General features: G+C 38.9%; 1 protein-coding gene across 6 annotated transcripts in view; it reads right to left on the reverse strand.

Moving 5' to 3' along the window:
* Positions 1-9,500, reverse strand: part of ZNF518B (zinc finger protein 518B) — a 52,234-nt gene extending 42,734 nt beyond the window's left edge. For 3 of the 6 annotated variants that reach the window (XM_075930730.1, XM_014576095.3, XM_006128177.4), the window contains exons 1-2: positions 9,305-9,498; positions 423-3,802 (exon numbers count right to left, since the gene is read on the reverse strand). In XM_075930730.1, the coding sequence (XP_075786845.1) occupies positions 423-3,589 (3,167 nt within the window). In that variant the 5' untranslated portion in view covers positions 3,590-3,802; positions 9,305-9,498. Of the gene's footprint in view, positions 1-422; positions 3,803-9,304 lie in introns of all 6 variants that reach the window. The other 3 variants (XM_014576096.3, XM_006128179.4, XM_075930731.1) reach the window with 2 other exon arrangements.
* Between the last annotated feature and the right edge of the window lie 5,659 nt (positions 9,501-15,159).

A 15,159-nucleotide genomic window follows, 5' to 3' on the forward strand; every position in this document is an offset into this window, starting at 1 on the left:
TCCATTAGACTTATGCCTGAACTTTAACTAAACTGTAGCGGTATAATCAGACTGAATTCAATTAATTTCATGCAGGTCATATAGTTTGACATTTTAATCCCTACTGACCTAGCAAAGTTGCATTACTGCATATAATGTCCTAGTGAAGAGAACTATACTAGAATATTTTCATAGCAAGTCATTTCCAAGTTTTTCCTCAAAAAAAACAAGGGGTGGTCATAACACTTAATTCAGGCATTGGAGTGCTATGTACTGTTGAGCACTCAAGATTGGCTTCTCATACAGTCTATAATCTCTATTATCACTCTCCTGCCTGCTAAAAATAAAAACTCTCCAGTAAAATATTTACTATGATCTCCTTTTCCAAACAAATGAATAGCACTCATTTTACATTAACAGCAGTAAACTGAAGAGTTTCTCACTTGTGGCTCTCTAGAGGAAGAGAGAGAACATCCCAGCCCTTGGTTGCCTCTATCAAATGTCTCTGTCCATGACTTATCCATTCTTCCTGGTCTACGTATATCCTTCCACAAAACCAACACTTAAACATACACTGCAATGTTTTAGCTGGTGAAGTTTCCACTACTTGGTAGTTGTTTTTATTGGTCTTTTTTAGCTTCATTTTTAACAAATTCTGCTTTTTCGTTTGCCTTGTTTCCGAGTTTTGAAATGTAAGCCGTTTATTATGCCGTTTCACACCAAGAAAACTACTTGTTCTTTCTGATAAAACTACTTTCACAACATTGCCTTTATACTTATTGATAATTTTCATTACATTAATTACCTCTGCTGAATCAACATCAGGATGATTTAATACAACTACAGGCTGGTTACGACGAGGACATTTTATCAATTGATGTGTTCTAAAAGGTACAAGCCTAAGACGTCTTGCTTTCAAAAGAGATGTCGCCTCGGAAACGCCAATGGTATCTGAGTGAATTTTTGTTCTCTTCTTAGATAATAAACAATCCCTAGAACTTGATTGTTTTATCTTATTTTTAGGTACAAGTTGATCCTTTGAAGAAAGTTTGCTCTGCTTACTTGGCTCATCACTTGTTTGATGCAGCAGCACACAATTTTGTTTGCTATTACTTTTTGCATTAGCTTCTCTTTTTGGTCTCTGCCTAAGTGATATATTTTGATATTTAGGCTGTTCAAAAAGTTCACTCTCATTTGGCATAGGTAAATTATCACTTAGTTTCTCAGAAATACTGAAAGGAACTGGTCGCGGTAGAAACATTTCATTGCAACAGGTTGAAGCACCTGATATTTCATTCTTATCTCCAGTTTCTTTTGGGATCTCACTCTTAGTGACATTCAAGACTCTCAACACTGTCCCTTTTGGAATAAACACTGGAGTAGCCATGTGAGTGTTTTTACTCATTCTACTTTTAGTTTTTGTTGTAGCTGACAGTGATTCTGGTTGTTGTTTATTACACAGTTCATTACTAATCCCACCATTGTGCGGTGTTTGAAGAGAAGATGCAGATTGTTCCAATTCAGTAGCAGGAACATTTGTTTCATAGTTTGCTAAAGTTCCCTGAGGCAAAGGCATCTTACTAGAAGCACAGCATCTAGCAGGCATAGATGAACCTGCCAATGTAGATTTCACATTACACTCAGCAATGGACATCAACTGAGCAATCTTTCTACATAACATTGCTGTTGACTTCTTATTGCGTGCAGTATTATCCCACTTGATGCCCTCCGGAATGTTTTCAGCACCAGAGCTAAGGGAAAATACAGATGAAATGACAGGCCCCTCAGGAAGGCTGTCCTTATTTTCTACATTCTGCAATTCTAAAATTTCTAAATGATTATTTTGACAATCAGAGTTTTCTCTGTTTAATTTATTTAAGCCAATGCTTGCTTCCTCTAAAGATCCACTTTTATTTAAAGAGAACTCTTGCACTCCTAGAGAAGTTTTAAAAGATTCTTTAACCAAACAGGTATCAAATAAATGTGTTTCTAGAGAAATCTGGCTCCGGGTTTCTTTGTCATCACCATTTAAAGACACTATATCCTTTTCTCCAAGGTAAGATGAAGAGGAACTGTTGCTCTCCTGAGTCACCTGCAACAAAACAGTCTGGGATCTATTATCTTCAGAGGAAGCAGCATATGTACATGTGGACATGTCCAGAGTCTCTTCAGAATAGCATAAATCATTGTTTGTGTATTTTTCCTTATTTGAGGATTTAGGACAATTTATTCTTGACTTATCCTGACTTGGTACATTTGAGTTACTGTCTGAAGTATGAGAACTAGAAGAATTAAGACATTCAGAGTTCTTGTCATATATATGATCGGAAGCAAACATATTACTAACACTTGATAATTTATCTACAGTTGCTTTTGTGGTTAATTCACTTTGAGCAACAGAAGTTATTCCTTTCCCTTTGTCTGTCTGTTCTGTACTTTGATTCCTGAGTTCCTCTTCCTCACTGTTTAGAGGTTTATTACTTTTTTCTTTCAGAGGAATAAGTTTAAGAACCAACTGTTGCGTGCCATTCACAATTTTGATCTCCAATAACTGAGCTAAACAGTTAGAAGGAACTACAAGTTCTGAAGGGGCGATCACTGTTAGTGGCATTCCAGGCTGCACAGGCTCTTTTTCTGGAGAATAAACTTCAACTTCAACATTTCGGTTCTCATATATATTTTCTTCATCCGGTTCCACCAGAGTTTTATCTTGTACTGATACTGTGCTTAGGCTACCTTCTACATTGTCTGACAAGCAAACTGTTTTGCTCATTTCATCTTCGATTCTGCTACAAGCTGTACTTGATAAATCTGAAGGCTCATTCTGAGGAGGAACTTTTTGATCACACTTCTGCTTTTTGGAAAACAAAGTGCTTTGCTTACGCATGCAAGATCTATTTTGCTCTTGTTTTGTAGCCATATTCAACAGTCCCTTCTCAGTAACAGTTTCATGTACTCTTCTAGTATGCTTTACTATATAATCATGTCTAACAGCACCATAATCACAGTATTCACACTGATATGGAAAAATTCCAGTGTGTTTCACCAAATGCCGTTGGAATTCTCCTTTGGTGTAGGATACATAATTACAGTGTGAGCAAACAAATTTAATCTCCTCATGTTGAACTACATGCTTTTTATACTGCAAAGGATCCTTCGTTGAAAATCGACATTTATCACAGTAATATTTGTCTGGTTGAAAGTTTTTTACCTTAAATGTTTTCTGAGTTTTACTTAGAGATGTTTTTTCTTGATTTTCTAAATCTATGGAAGTGGCACTGTCTGCTACAAAATGGAAAGTCGGTAGTATACTTTGATTGCAGCTGCTACAAATGAAGTTTGTGTCTTCAGTCTTCCTGGGCGTGCTATCCTTTTGTATAGCATGAACTGGAAGTTTTTGCACACTTCTGCACTTTATACAATGGACCAATGACAGCTTATCCTCACCTTCAGTCCCTTGATAGACACAATTCTGGTCTTCAATCCTTTTTGGTTGATTTCCTTTATCCTCATTGGTTTGCTTTGGAGATGTAGTCAAAGAATTATTTATGTCATTAAGTTGGCTTGTATACAGTTTTGGTAAGATGTCCCTCATTTTCTTTAGCTGCATTTCAAAACAAGTGGCTTTTTGCCTGTTTAGTCAACTATATCAGCAATGGACAAAATTTTCTTAATGAAAGTCTCTCAAATATGTTGCTTAGCTATCATTCAGGCAACTTCTCTGGAGAATAAGTGTTTTATCTTTCTAATAGGTGTTGCTTCAATTTCTGAATCCATAAAACTCTATTTTCAGGTCTCTACTGGATTCTCTCAACTTGCAGCACTAAAAAAAAATGAAAGTGAAAGACTAGGTCAGTTACTGAAAAAAAATTGTTGGAACTCGGTAATCAAATATTTGACATAATACAAATAGATGATTGTTTAAATACAGCTTGCAAATCTGTTTTCTGAATTATTTTTATATTGTATATATATAACCATTTTTGTGTACTCAATTTATTATTTCATAGATGCATATATAACCCACACACCTAGTGTGGTTACCGAGCAATGCAAGTGGTACCTAGACCACAGCAACAGTTTAGGTCAAGAGACCTCTATAGCATGGGCTAGGAGCCAGCTGGCTTTTAGCTCAGAGGGTAGAGGCTCCTACACTCAGCTCCAGAGATCCCAGGTTCAAATCCACCTGGTGGTGGTTACACATACATCCAGCAGTTGTGAGCTGCAGAATGTAAAATTCACACAATTAGCATTCTGTCATATTTTCTTTTCCTTAGGTATTTTTTTAAAAACTTAAAAATGAATGAAATTGTACAGGTTACTGAAGCAGAAGAGAAATCTGTCATTTGAGGGCAAATGCCAAATTATCACAGGTAAACTAGAATATACCTCTGTGTCTTGTTCATTCTGGGAGATATAGGTCTAAAGTTCTCTACCCTTACTCATTCAAATCTCTCTCAGTAGTTTTTGTATTTGTTGTTCATTACGGTCACATTCCTATTACCATGTGATCATCTATGCCAAGAGCATTTTTAAGCTATTTGGAAATATACAAACTCACTAAAGCAAGGTTCTCTTATAGACATTGCCAATGGTTCTGAACAAAATAAATTTGGATAATCATAAAAAGCATGTAGCTTACAGTTTTTCAATCCTATTATTGATCAGGACAAACCAATTTATGTGAAGCACAAAAATGTTTATTATTTGTACTGCAGTGGTGCACAAAGACCCCCAGTTAGGACCAAATCCTCACTGTGCTCGTTACTTCATAGGCATATGATACCTGCCTTGAAAAAGATTACAGGCTAATTTGAATATACAAGATGAAACAAGTAAGAAAAAAAACACAAAAACAAAGAGTGGGACAGAAGATGGACAACAAAGAATTTTGGGACTATCATTCTGTGAAATACATTGTGTATAGCTATTAGTCTATTCATAATGTATTTCACAGCCTGATAGTTTCAAAATTCTTTGAACAAAGAACAATGGAATTTTCCTGTGGTTTCATGTAAACAGAATCTGATCCTCAACAGCTGTTGCCTAGATTGTGAAAATACTGACGTTATCAAATAGTAAGTTTTGTCCTCAAAACATACACAAAAGTTAGAGATTAGTGATACAGATCTCCCTTCTGTATAATGATTATCCAAGCAGTGATATATAAAATCCATTCTCATCTTCCCTGTGCAAGCATTTCTATATATGTAGATTTCACTATGTAATCCATATCTAGAACTGACATTTCTAGATGATTTTGCATAGCAACATGTACACCAGGAACAACCCTCTCAGCCCCCACCCCCTTGCTTACTTAAAGGTAGGTAAGTACACAATGCTAGAATTACTTAGTGACATGACGGCAATGTCCATGTGAAAGAGGACACTTTTACACAGTAGGTCTTTATGTCAGTCTGAACTTTGGTAGGAATCGGTTCCAGAAACCTTCCCTGTGAATGCACTGCTGAGAGCTCATATGGTCTTGAATCTTCTTCCGTCAATTAGTGTTCTTAGGAAACACTGCCATGGAAAGAGATTGATTCTCAAAAATGTCTTGGTTCTGAGTCCATTCAAGGTTTGGAGATGTATCTCAATTTTTATCAAAATCAAATGGCAGCCATTGTTAGGACTGCGTTATGTAATTCTATTTGTTCATACCACTTAGATGAGCTGGTATGTGCTGTAGTTTGCTGACAGATTTATGGATGCAGCCAAACTGTAATAATCCCAGTCTCGTGTGGTAATAACTGTAGCTAAATCCACATCTGGAAGTAATGGCAGACTTCTATGCAGCCAAAGTCAGGTTATTGTTAAGCCATTGGGACGTCTATGCATAATTTTTATGATTACAATGCTTTGACCATCCTGACAATTGGCATGTATATGCTCTCAGAGAACTAAGTGAAAATTCCTATTCATCACACCCAGGTTCTTCTCTTTGCATACTAGTATCACCTCTGTCTCATCAGGTTGAAGATGAGCAATCCACTTTCCATCCTTTATTTCCTTTGGGCAGACCTACTGCTGTGTTTTAGGTCAAGATGATGATACCGAGTTTTATTTGCTTGTTTATAATGCTCTTTTTATTAAGCTAAAACACATTTTCTTAAAACTTAAGTGTTTCATTCCCACAATTGTTTTGATGTTGAAGAACTGAGATATTAAGGAAACTGCATCTCAGAAGGAAGGATGAAATGAACATAAGTGTTCTCGTTGATAATCCTAAACTTTTTTTAAAAGTGTGTACAGTCATCCATACACAATATAACTGCACCCATCCAAATACAAAACACAAAAGGCTTCCGATGCCAATAATTTTATCACAAAAAAATGAGAAATAAGAACTCAAATGTTCTTCTTATGCATTAAAAATCAGTAAGGCAAATTTCAAAAAACGTGGAAATAATGAACAAATGTATATCAAAGAGGCAGGCCTTAGCAGAGCACAAGAAAGATTTTGAAGTTTGCAAGTTTCTTATTTTAAGAAAGTGTTAAGCTATCAAACATGCAACTGGGATATCCAGATTAAAAACAGAAAGTTTGAAACAGCAGAACCTATACTGGGATATTTTGCATGATAGTAGTCCCTTATTGAACTCTGCTAACTGATCAGGCCGTATATTTAGAAGAAATCCTATATTTAAGCATATAAAAAATCATCATCTTTGACGCCCACTGGCGTACTGCACAGCAACATATGAAAAAATCCAATGATCAAATTAAATTTGTATCAGAATCCAGAGAATGAATAGAAATTTAATCATTCAGATTGGGAGGAGGGGGAGACATTAAACAACAATCTGATGACTTAATGCCATGCCCTATTTTCTTCACCACTGGTTGCTCAAGTGCTGAATGTCTGAGCTAGAAGATTTTTTTTATGCTATGAAGGGTTCCATTTTATCATTACATGGGATAGCATAGGTGAGAAAAAAAAACAAATATAGATGTTTTACTAAGATGTGAGAATATTCCAGAACACAGTGACTATGAATTGTGCAAACCCACACAGGCTCATGAGGCAACACACTGCCAAGTTACTCTGCACCAGCATGACAAAATATGTAGAAAAACTGGACACACTGTAACTTACATTCTTTAAACTGTTAACAAAGATACCCTAAGGAAGGGTAACAAAAACTGTTTCTTTAATGTGCAGCACAACTCAAACAAGCACAGAAAAAACTATGTATCACTATAAAATCCAAAAGTATCATTTTGGATCTGTGCCACAGCCAATATAGCAAACAAAATATTTAAATGTATAAAAATGCAATAGAAGAAAATACTGAAAATGTTATGTTATAATATAAATCTCCTGGAATACTGTTTTTAGTTCTAACTGCTATCTTCGATAGATGTCAAAAAAGTATTTATAAATTGAAGAAAAAAAGCCCTATACGGTATTAAAAACCAAGTGAGACACCAAATTATACCAATGGAACTTTCTACACCATTATTTCTTCTCAGAAAGATATTCTGTTTCCAAATGAACTTCTAGTCATGTAGATGAAACACTTACAGTCTGTGGAGTTCAAAGTTCTTCTCTCTTTAAAAATAAGTAGAAATATCAATACACCATATTTTTAAAAAGCAAAAACCATGCACCGATTTTTAAAGCTTGCCTTTATTAGAACATATACAATTATATTATTTCACATCCGGCCCTCATATTAGAAAAAAATCTCCATTTGAATTATATCTAGAACAATTTGCCATCTCGTATAATGTGAATTATACAAAATATTAGGTTAAAAAACAAACTGTAAATTAACACACAACTCAAATTTATTTTGTCCCATGAAAACCAAGTATGTATTAGCAATGCACTACATGGTATTCTAGGGCCCTGATCTGCACTGAGAACTACAGACAACTATCCACATATCTCAGTGAAGGACTGGGGCCCTCTATTTATATATAAAATGCTGCTGTCAAACTAAAACAGAAAACCTACAGAAAAGACCTATTGCGTAATTACTGCATCTTTAGTTATGTTTGTAAACAGTACTCAAGTACACTTACTTATCCTTAGATGGACAATTGCTAACCTTTAAAATTAGATAATTTTCTGTTGCATACGCTTAGATCCATTAAAAATAATCCCTCAATATTCTAAACTTGGTTAAGCAGGGTTTAGTATTACACTATTCTACAATTTTAGGGCTAATAAGAATACAGTAATAAGGCACAGCACTGAAGAAAACATAGCACCAAATGACAAAGTGTATCCAATTTTAAAAGCATATATTTCTTAGACCCAGATCTTGGAAAATTGCATGTGCCTAATCTGACTATCATGAGTAGTCCCACTGATAGTAACAGCATGGGATACTGAAAATATACTGCAAGTCGTTTATCCAAATTTCAGATAATGCAAAATTATTCTCTAAAGCATATTAAACAAACATCACTATTTGTATTTAAATCCTTTGAATAAATATATTTATTTTACTGATTTTTAGGGAAGTTTCTTTTGAAACAAATTACAGATAGATTATCTAAATGAAGTATTTCCTATTCCAGATCTTCCCCTACAATATTTTAATGGTGGTTTGTATATTAATACCTTGTGCTAACCTGTATTCAGTAGCAAAACCACTATCCAAAGTTCCTACTCGACACCAGGACTAAAGACCCAGTTGGGGCAACAAAGTTAAGTGTGGATGGAAAGGCTGACGTGCCATGTAAAAGCCTATCCCCGTACAAAACAGCTGAACAGCCAGAAGTTGCAGTTAAGTGGACCGTGCGCCCAAGGAAATGCAGCCCAGTAACAATGTTACTGCGCCGGCCTACAGCAGACAGCCTCCTCCCTCCCTGCACTTTGCCAGGCTCACAGCAGGGTCTCTGATCCCTCCCTCCGGAAAAGGAGACATTTCTCTCGGTCTGTAACTGCAAAAGGAAGAGCGTAGGAGGAATAGGTTTTACCGGCAAATCCCGGCAATGCCTCGACCAACCTAAGGAGGGCAGCACGGCGTGCGGCCACTGCAAACCCTACCGCTCCCCACCCGGGAGAAGACTGCAGCCCCCGCCCGGAGCGCAGTGAGGGGGGACTCCCATCCCACCGCTCCGGGAAGCGGGGGAGCGGGAAGAGCAGGACAAGGGGCTGCAGCGCCAGCTCCCGCTGCTGGGCGAGATGGAGAGGGCCTCCCCCACGTGGCGGGCAAAGAGGGGGCCCCGTGGGGCCTTGTCAAGGGGCGGCCCCGGGTTACAATGGGGGGGGCCGTTGCGGACCCTGAACACGCACAGCTGGGCCAGCAGCTCACACGCCGCCTCCCTGCCGCGGGGCTGCCAGCAGCGATCCCCGCTGCCAGGTACTTACCCTCCGCGGGTGCGCTCGCGCCCCGCGCGCCTGCTCGGCTCCACGCCCGGCGGCTGCGCCGAGTGCAGCAGCGGCAGCCGCCAGCCAGCGAGCGCTCGGCGGAACTGACCTCAGCTCCCCGCGGCAGCCGCGCCGCCCCATTGGCCAGCGCCGCCGCCCCGCCCGCGCCGGAGTAGAGCTCTACTCAGCCGCCCGCCAGGCGGGAGGGGCGGCTGGGAGCGCTCGCCAAGCCTAAGGCGCAGCCTGCCACGTGGAGCTGTGGAGAGGTCTGATGCAATTCACGAGTCTGCTGTTTTACCGGCTGCGCTGCGCCCGGGCGGTGGGCTTGGTAACAGTCTGTGGCAGGGAGTCTACAGTGTTGCTTTCCCATGGCCTCGTAACATGGTAGCATTTGAGGCTGAGGTGCCTACTGGATACTGAGGAGCACAACAGGGAGGAAAATCTGTTGCAAAAGATGCTTCGCGCTAGCTGCCACAGGGAGTAAAAGTAATTCTTTAAACAAAGGAACGTTGTAGCAGAAAACTGGGTTTGAGTAACAGTATGAACTGGCAAAATACAGCAACTGTAAAATCAGAGGGATGTTAATTGCTCGTACAAATTCATAAATGAAAGTTCAGTATTAGAATTATAGGGTTGGAAGACACCTCAGGAGGTTGCGGAGTCCAACCCCTTGCCCAGTCTTGTATTGGGCCAGTTTGATTATTTTTCCTGTGATTCTTTGGATGTGCCCTTTGTTGATTAAAAACACATTTGCAAAGTACTGGGTTCTTCACTATCATTGTAAAACATCAGGTTCCTTATTGTTCTTTATTTCTAAAATAAGCATTTAAAATCTTCATCTTAGGAGGTAAAGATGTAGGGAGCATGGTACACTATACAGACATTTTCTGCAGTATTAAAGCACAATGTTATGCACCATGAATACATGCAAAAATGGACAGCTGAATCAGCAATTAAGTAAAAAGGGTGAGAAAGATTTGCCCTTTAATTACGGTTCAATAACAGGATGTAATGTTTTCAGTTTTCATTAGTATTGGAAAATATCAAAACAGCTATTCTTACAAAACAAAAAAAGGTCATGTAGCACTTTAAAGACTAACAAGATGGTTTATTAGGTGATGAGCTTTTGTAGGGCAGACCCACTTCTTCAGATCAAGTGGATCTGCCCCATGAAAGCTCATCACCTAATAAACCATCTTGTTAGTCTTTAAAGTGCTACATGACTGCTTTTTTTTGTTTGTTTTACCACTATCAGACTAACAGGGCTACCTCTTTGTAGCTATTCTTATGTCAGTCTCAGGCATTTTCCACTAAATATAAATGTCATATGAAGGGACCCAATCAAATCTGATACAAAACCATGGGGTTTTTTACAAAACTGCAACACATTTTCTCATGCAAAAACATAACTCTGATAATGCATGAAATTGTATATTCCTTACTCTATTTTATAACTAGGCCAATTTTTGCTTGGGTTCTATTGTCCTTTTCCAGAATTTTCACCTTTAAATACACTCTGACACTATATATGCTCACATGCCCTGATCTAGGTTATATTTAATTTAGCAAATATCTGTTTTGGTTCAATGAGTCCCATATGATGCCTAGAATTCATAAGGAGTTGTATCTTGTGAGGGACAACGTGTCCTTCAGGTCCCATTGATTTCCTTGGGAACAAAGATCTTAGCTTACCCTCAGCAGGATTGAGATACACACATTGGCTATGTCTACACTCGCAGCTTCTTGCGTGAGTAATATACAAATGAGACTAAGTGTGGAATATTGCTGAGCTTCATTTGCATACCTAATGAGCCACCATTTTTTTCAGAAGAGGCTCTTGTGCAAGAAGGAGCGTCTACACTGCCCCTTCTTGCGCAAGAGCCTCTTCTGAAAAAATGGTGGCTCATTAGGTATGCAAATGAGGCTCGGGGATATTCCATGCTTAGCCTCATTTGCATATTACTCGCGCAAGAAGCTGCAAGTGTAGACATAGCCATTGAGTCTGCTGAGTTCCCTTTGGCTCAGATGTTTGCTGGGCTTTTTGACTGTACAGGTAGGAGAGAGAGGAGAGAAGAGAATGGTGTTGCCTTCCCACTTGCTACATACTGGAGGTACCAAAATGAGGAGTCACGTTGACTTTTCTTACTTCCTTTTGTTACTCCCCAAAACATAATTTAGGTACCACCAGAATAGTTTACCCATTTTCCCCTACCAGGCTTATCAAGACTTCCCTCAAAACAGTCCACCTGTTCACCGATCTGCTCTCCTAAGGTATGGCTCTCCAGGTTGGTTAAGGAATATCTTGGGCTTACCAAGAGTTCCAATTTCAGAAACCCCATAGAACAGCTCAGACCTATTATCCCCAGTGGACATAGACGGCCCTCCAATTAATGACTGGACACGGGCAGTATTCCAAAACAAGGCCCCCTTTATTGGTGCAAATAAATCCTGAGCACAATAACAATTTAAAACACTAATCCCTTGCAAGAGTCAAAGAGCACCCCAAACCATATTGTCTCATAACTTGAAATGATGCTAAGTGGCTTTGCCCTGTGTCAGATGGCCAGTTCTTCACAGGTCACTGACAGCAGTTCTTAAATGTTGTTTAGGTCTTTCATATATAACTTCTTTTTCACAGTTAACACACATGCACATATATATTAACATACACATGTACACTAACATTTTTATATACTATAGCTAGTACTATAAATGAGTATCATAGACTTATTCCATTGACTACACTGCACTGAATGTACACTCTCTCTACTCTTCACACTTTCAGTCTTCTCTCTCTTCTCAGCTTCTCATGTTCCTATTTCTCTCTTTGGGTCTCTACTCTCAGCCATCTCTTTCTCGCTACATTGTCTCTGCCCTCTATGAGAACTGTCCATCTCTCAACTACCAGCTGACTTTCATACCCTTCTGCAGAACTTTAGATGCATGGCATCATTCAACTTGTTTACCTGCTCCTTCTAATGGTCAATTCTGTTTAGGCTTGTTGTTATTTGACATGCTGACTCGTTGATTACCATTTTTTCCTCACCAATTTGGTTTTCCTGTTAGTTATATAATTAGTGACCTGCAGCTTCCATCTAATGAATGACTCCTGCTGATTCAAAATGGAAACCAGGGATACAAAATGGAGTCTGGGGACTTCAAAGTGGAGTTTCACTGGTATCACTTTGATGTGAAATAGTTAATAATGTTGATAAATAATCATCATGAGAATTGCCATTGCTTATATCATAGAATACAGATGCTGTTGTATTTTTTGTTTGTTCCTTTTCTGTCTTTGTAGTTTTTCTTTGTGTCTTTTGCAGTGTGAGCCTCATAGCCTGGATTAACTGACTCAGGACTGTGGGGCTTATGCTACAGAGCTTATAGTATAGATGTTTTGACGTGGCTTGGAACTTGAGCTTTGAGACATGGCAGAAGTGTATCTCAGAGCCTAGGCTCCAGCTGGAGCAGGGAAGTCAACACTGCTATATTTAGTACTGTAGCGTTAGCCCTCCAAGCACGAGTCAGTTGATCCCAGGCTCTGGCATTTGCTGACATGGTTTGGGGGAGAGGACGGGGGCGGTATGTGTTTGTCAGTGTAGATATGCCCATAAAGCAGGTCAGCAGGGGCAGTTCACACCTGTCGGGGTATTGTTTCAATTCTCTGCAAACATCACTGCATTTATACTTGGGTTGACAATTTCAAGGTATTTTTCACAGCCAGAAGAGTTAAACATGTTTTTAAACAAATGTTGAGAGTCTGGCGCACAAGCTAGCAGTAGTTCACTTAATTAAAGCCTCTTTGTTATAACAATGATGAAAATATTAAATTAATCTAGATAAATCTGATATCATGCAAATGGAAAAAATAACATTTCATACATCAGGAAGGGAATAATTTATGTCACTTATCTGATACTGAAACCATTATTAAACATGTATCTTCACCCTGGGCTCTATTCTTGCCTGGATATGCACATCTAACTCACAGTGGAACTAACGAGACAATTGCTTGTATCAAAGGCAAAACAGTACTAAACTCAGAAATGTTGGGATCAAAATGGCCACTATAATGGAAGGTTTGGAGTAGAGCTGGGTGTTTGTTTTTTATTTGGTTTAGTTTGTTGGGGTTTTTTTCAGTTTATTCACTGAAAAAGCAGTTTGTCAACCCCAAACAATACACAAATTCATGCTACGTTTGCCAATTCATTTTGATTGAACTGGAAAACTGAAATGTTTTAGTAATGTCAAAATAAAACAGTTCATTTTGGCATTGCTGAAAGATGTTTACTGGGGGGTGGAATAGCAGGGATTACAAAACAGCTGCAAGTGGAGCCCTGTTTGTAAATTTTAGAGACCAATGGTTAAGGACATTCTGCCATGATGTGAAACAGGTTCAGACTCCCCCTTTATCAGCTGTGGAGAACAAATGTCAATGTGTGTCTCCTGTATTATGGAAAAGTCACTGCACTTTTGGATATTCTGGTGTGCCACTCTTTTAGTTTGCTGTATAAATAATTAAATAGCTTTTGCAGTAGGAAATTGCACCGGAGATCAAACTAGGTGATCTGATGGTCCCTTCTGGTTTTAAACTCTATGACACACTGGATGTATTCCCTGATTTGTAGGCTCTATCATCAGTCTCACTCTTTTCTCTACCCCAATGATATTCAGTTATTCACCCAACTCTAATTTGGAGGTTATTTTGCGTCTTTCTTGCTGCCTTCCAGATGCATCCAATCCAGCTCTGTTCCACTTTCCTGTAAGGTTGTGGTGCCTTGTTTTCTCTAATTCTCTCATTCCTCTATATGACTTCAAATTTCAGATGAAGGAATCACGTTCAGTTTTCTCCTAGGATACGTCTAGACTACAGAGCTTTTCTGGGATACCGGAAAAGCTCTGCCACATCCAAGAAACATGTCTGCTTTTCCAAAAACAAATTTTGGAAAAGCAGATGCATTTCTTTGGGATCCTGTAAGGATGGAGGGGGAGAAGGGATGTTCTGAACGAGGGTGTTTTTCTGACATTTGGCCCCGTGTAGACAAGCCAAATGTTGGGAAAGCTTCTTTTGAAAGAAAAGCAGAAAAAGATACGCAAATTGCAGTTTGCAATTTGCGTATCTTTTTCCAACTTTTCCTTGTATTGTAGAAACAGTCCCAGTGCCTGTTTCTCAATTCCATTTTGGCCTCCAGCTGTGGACCTATTTTGACCACCAGAGAGAAAAATAGTCTTTTCAGTAATTTCCATGATTTTGTACAGTGATTCTCCTCTATCTCCTTCATCATTGTCTATGCTCCTTCCAAGACTTGCATTGATCAGTCTGATGCAGTCAGCTCCTTTGTTCCTTCCCTGGTCCCCCTTCACTCTTGTCTCTAGGGTCACCACCATAATAAGTCTCTTGCCCTTTTCACACTTAGCCATTTTCTTGCTTTCACCTATTGCTTTATTAGTCTATTGTTGCTTTTCTGTGCAACACATTCTAGACATAGTGTTTTCCTCACCTTTGTTATCTGCACTCCCGATTTCCCCTCTCACCCTTTCCTGAGCTCCTATGAAAGAAGTCCAGTGACATTGCTACCTTCCTTCTATTTAAGTTTGTCCTCTTTCTTCAGCTATGCTATGGCCATGATTCAGCAATCTTATTTCCCTTTTCTTGTGTCTCTAATCCTTGATAAGCATTCACTACCACTGTATCTCTGCATAAATAATCCTTTTCCTTCCTATAGCCAGGATCTCACTAATTTATTTAAAAACAGAACAGAAGCATTTTTTTCTGATTTTGATCCTTTTTAATCTGCTGTCCTACTCCAAGGACACTAAGGCTATGTCTACACTGGCGGGTTCTTGTGCCAGAA

The sequence above is a fragment of the Pelodiscus sinensis genome, chromosome 5 (genome assembly GCF_049634645.1).
Source record: "Pelodiscus sinensis isolate JC-2024 chromosome 5, ASM4963464v1, whole genome shotgun sequence".
NCBI lineage: Eukaryota > Metazoa > Chordata > Testudines > Trionychidae > Pelodiscus > Pelodiscus sinensis.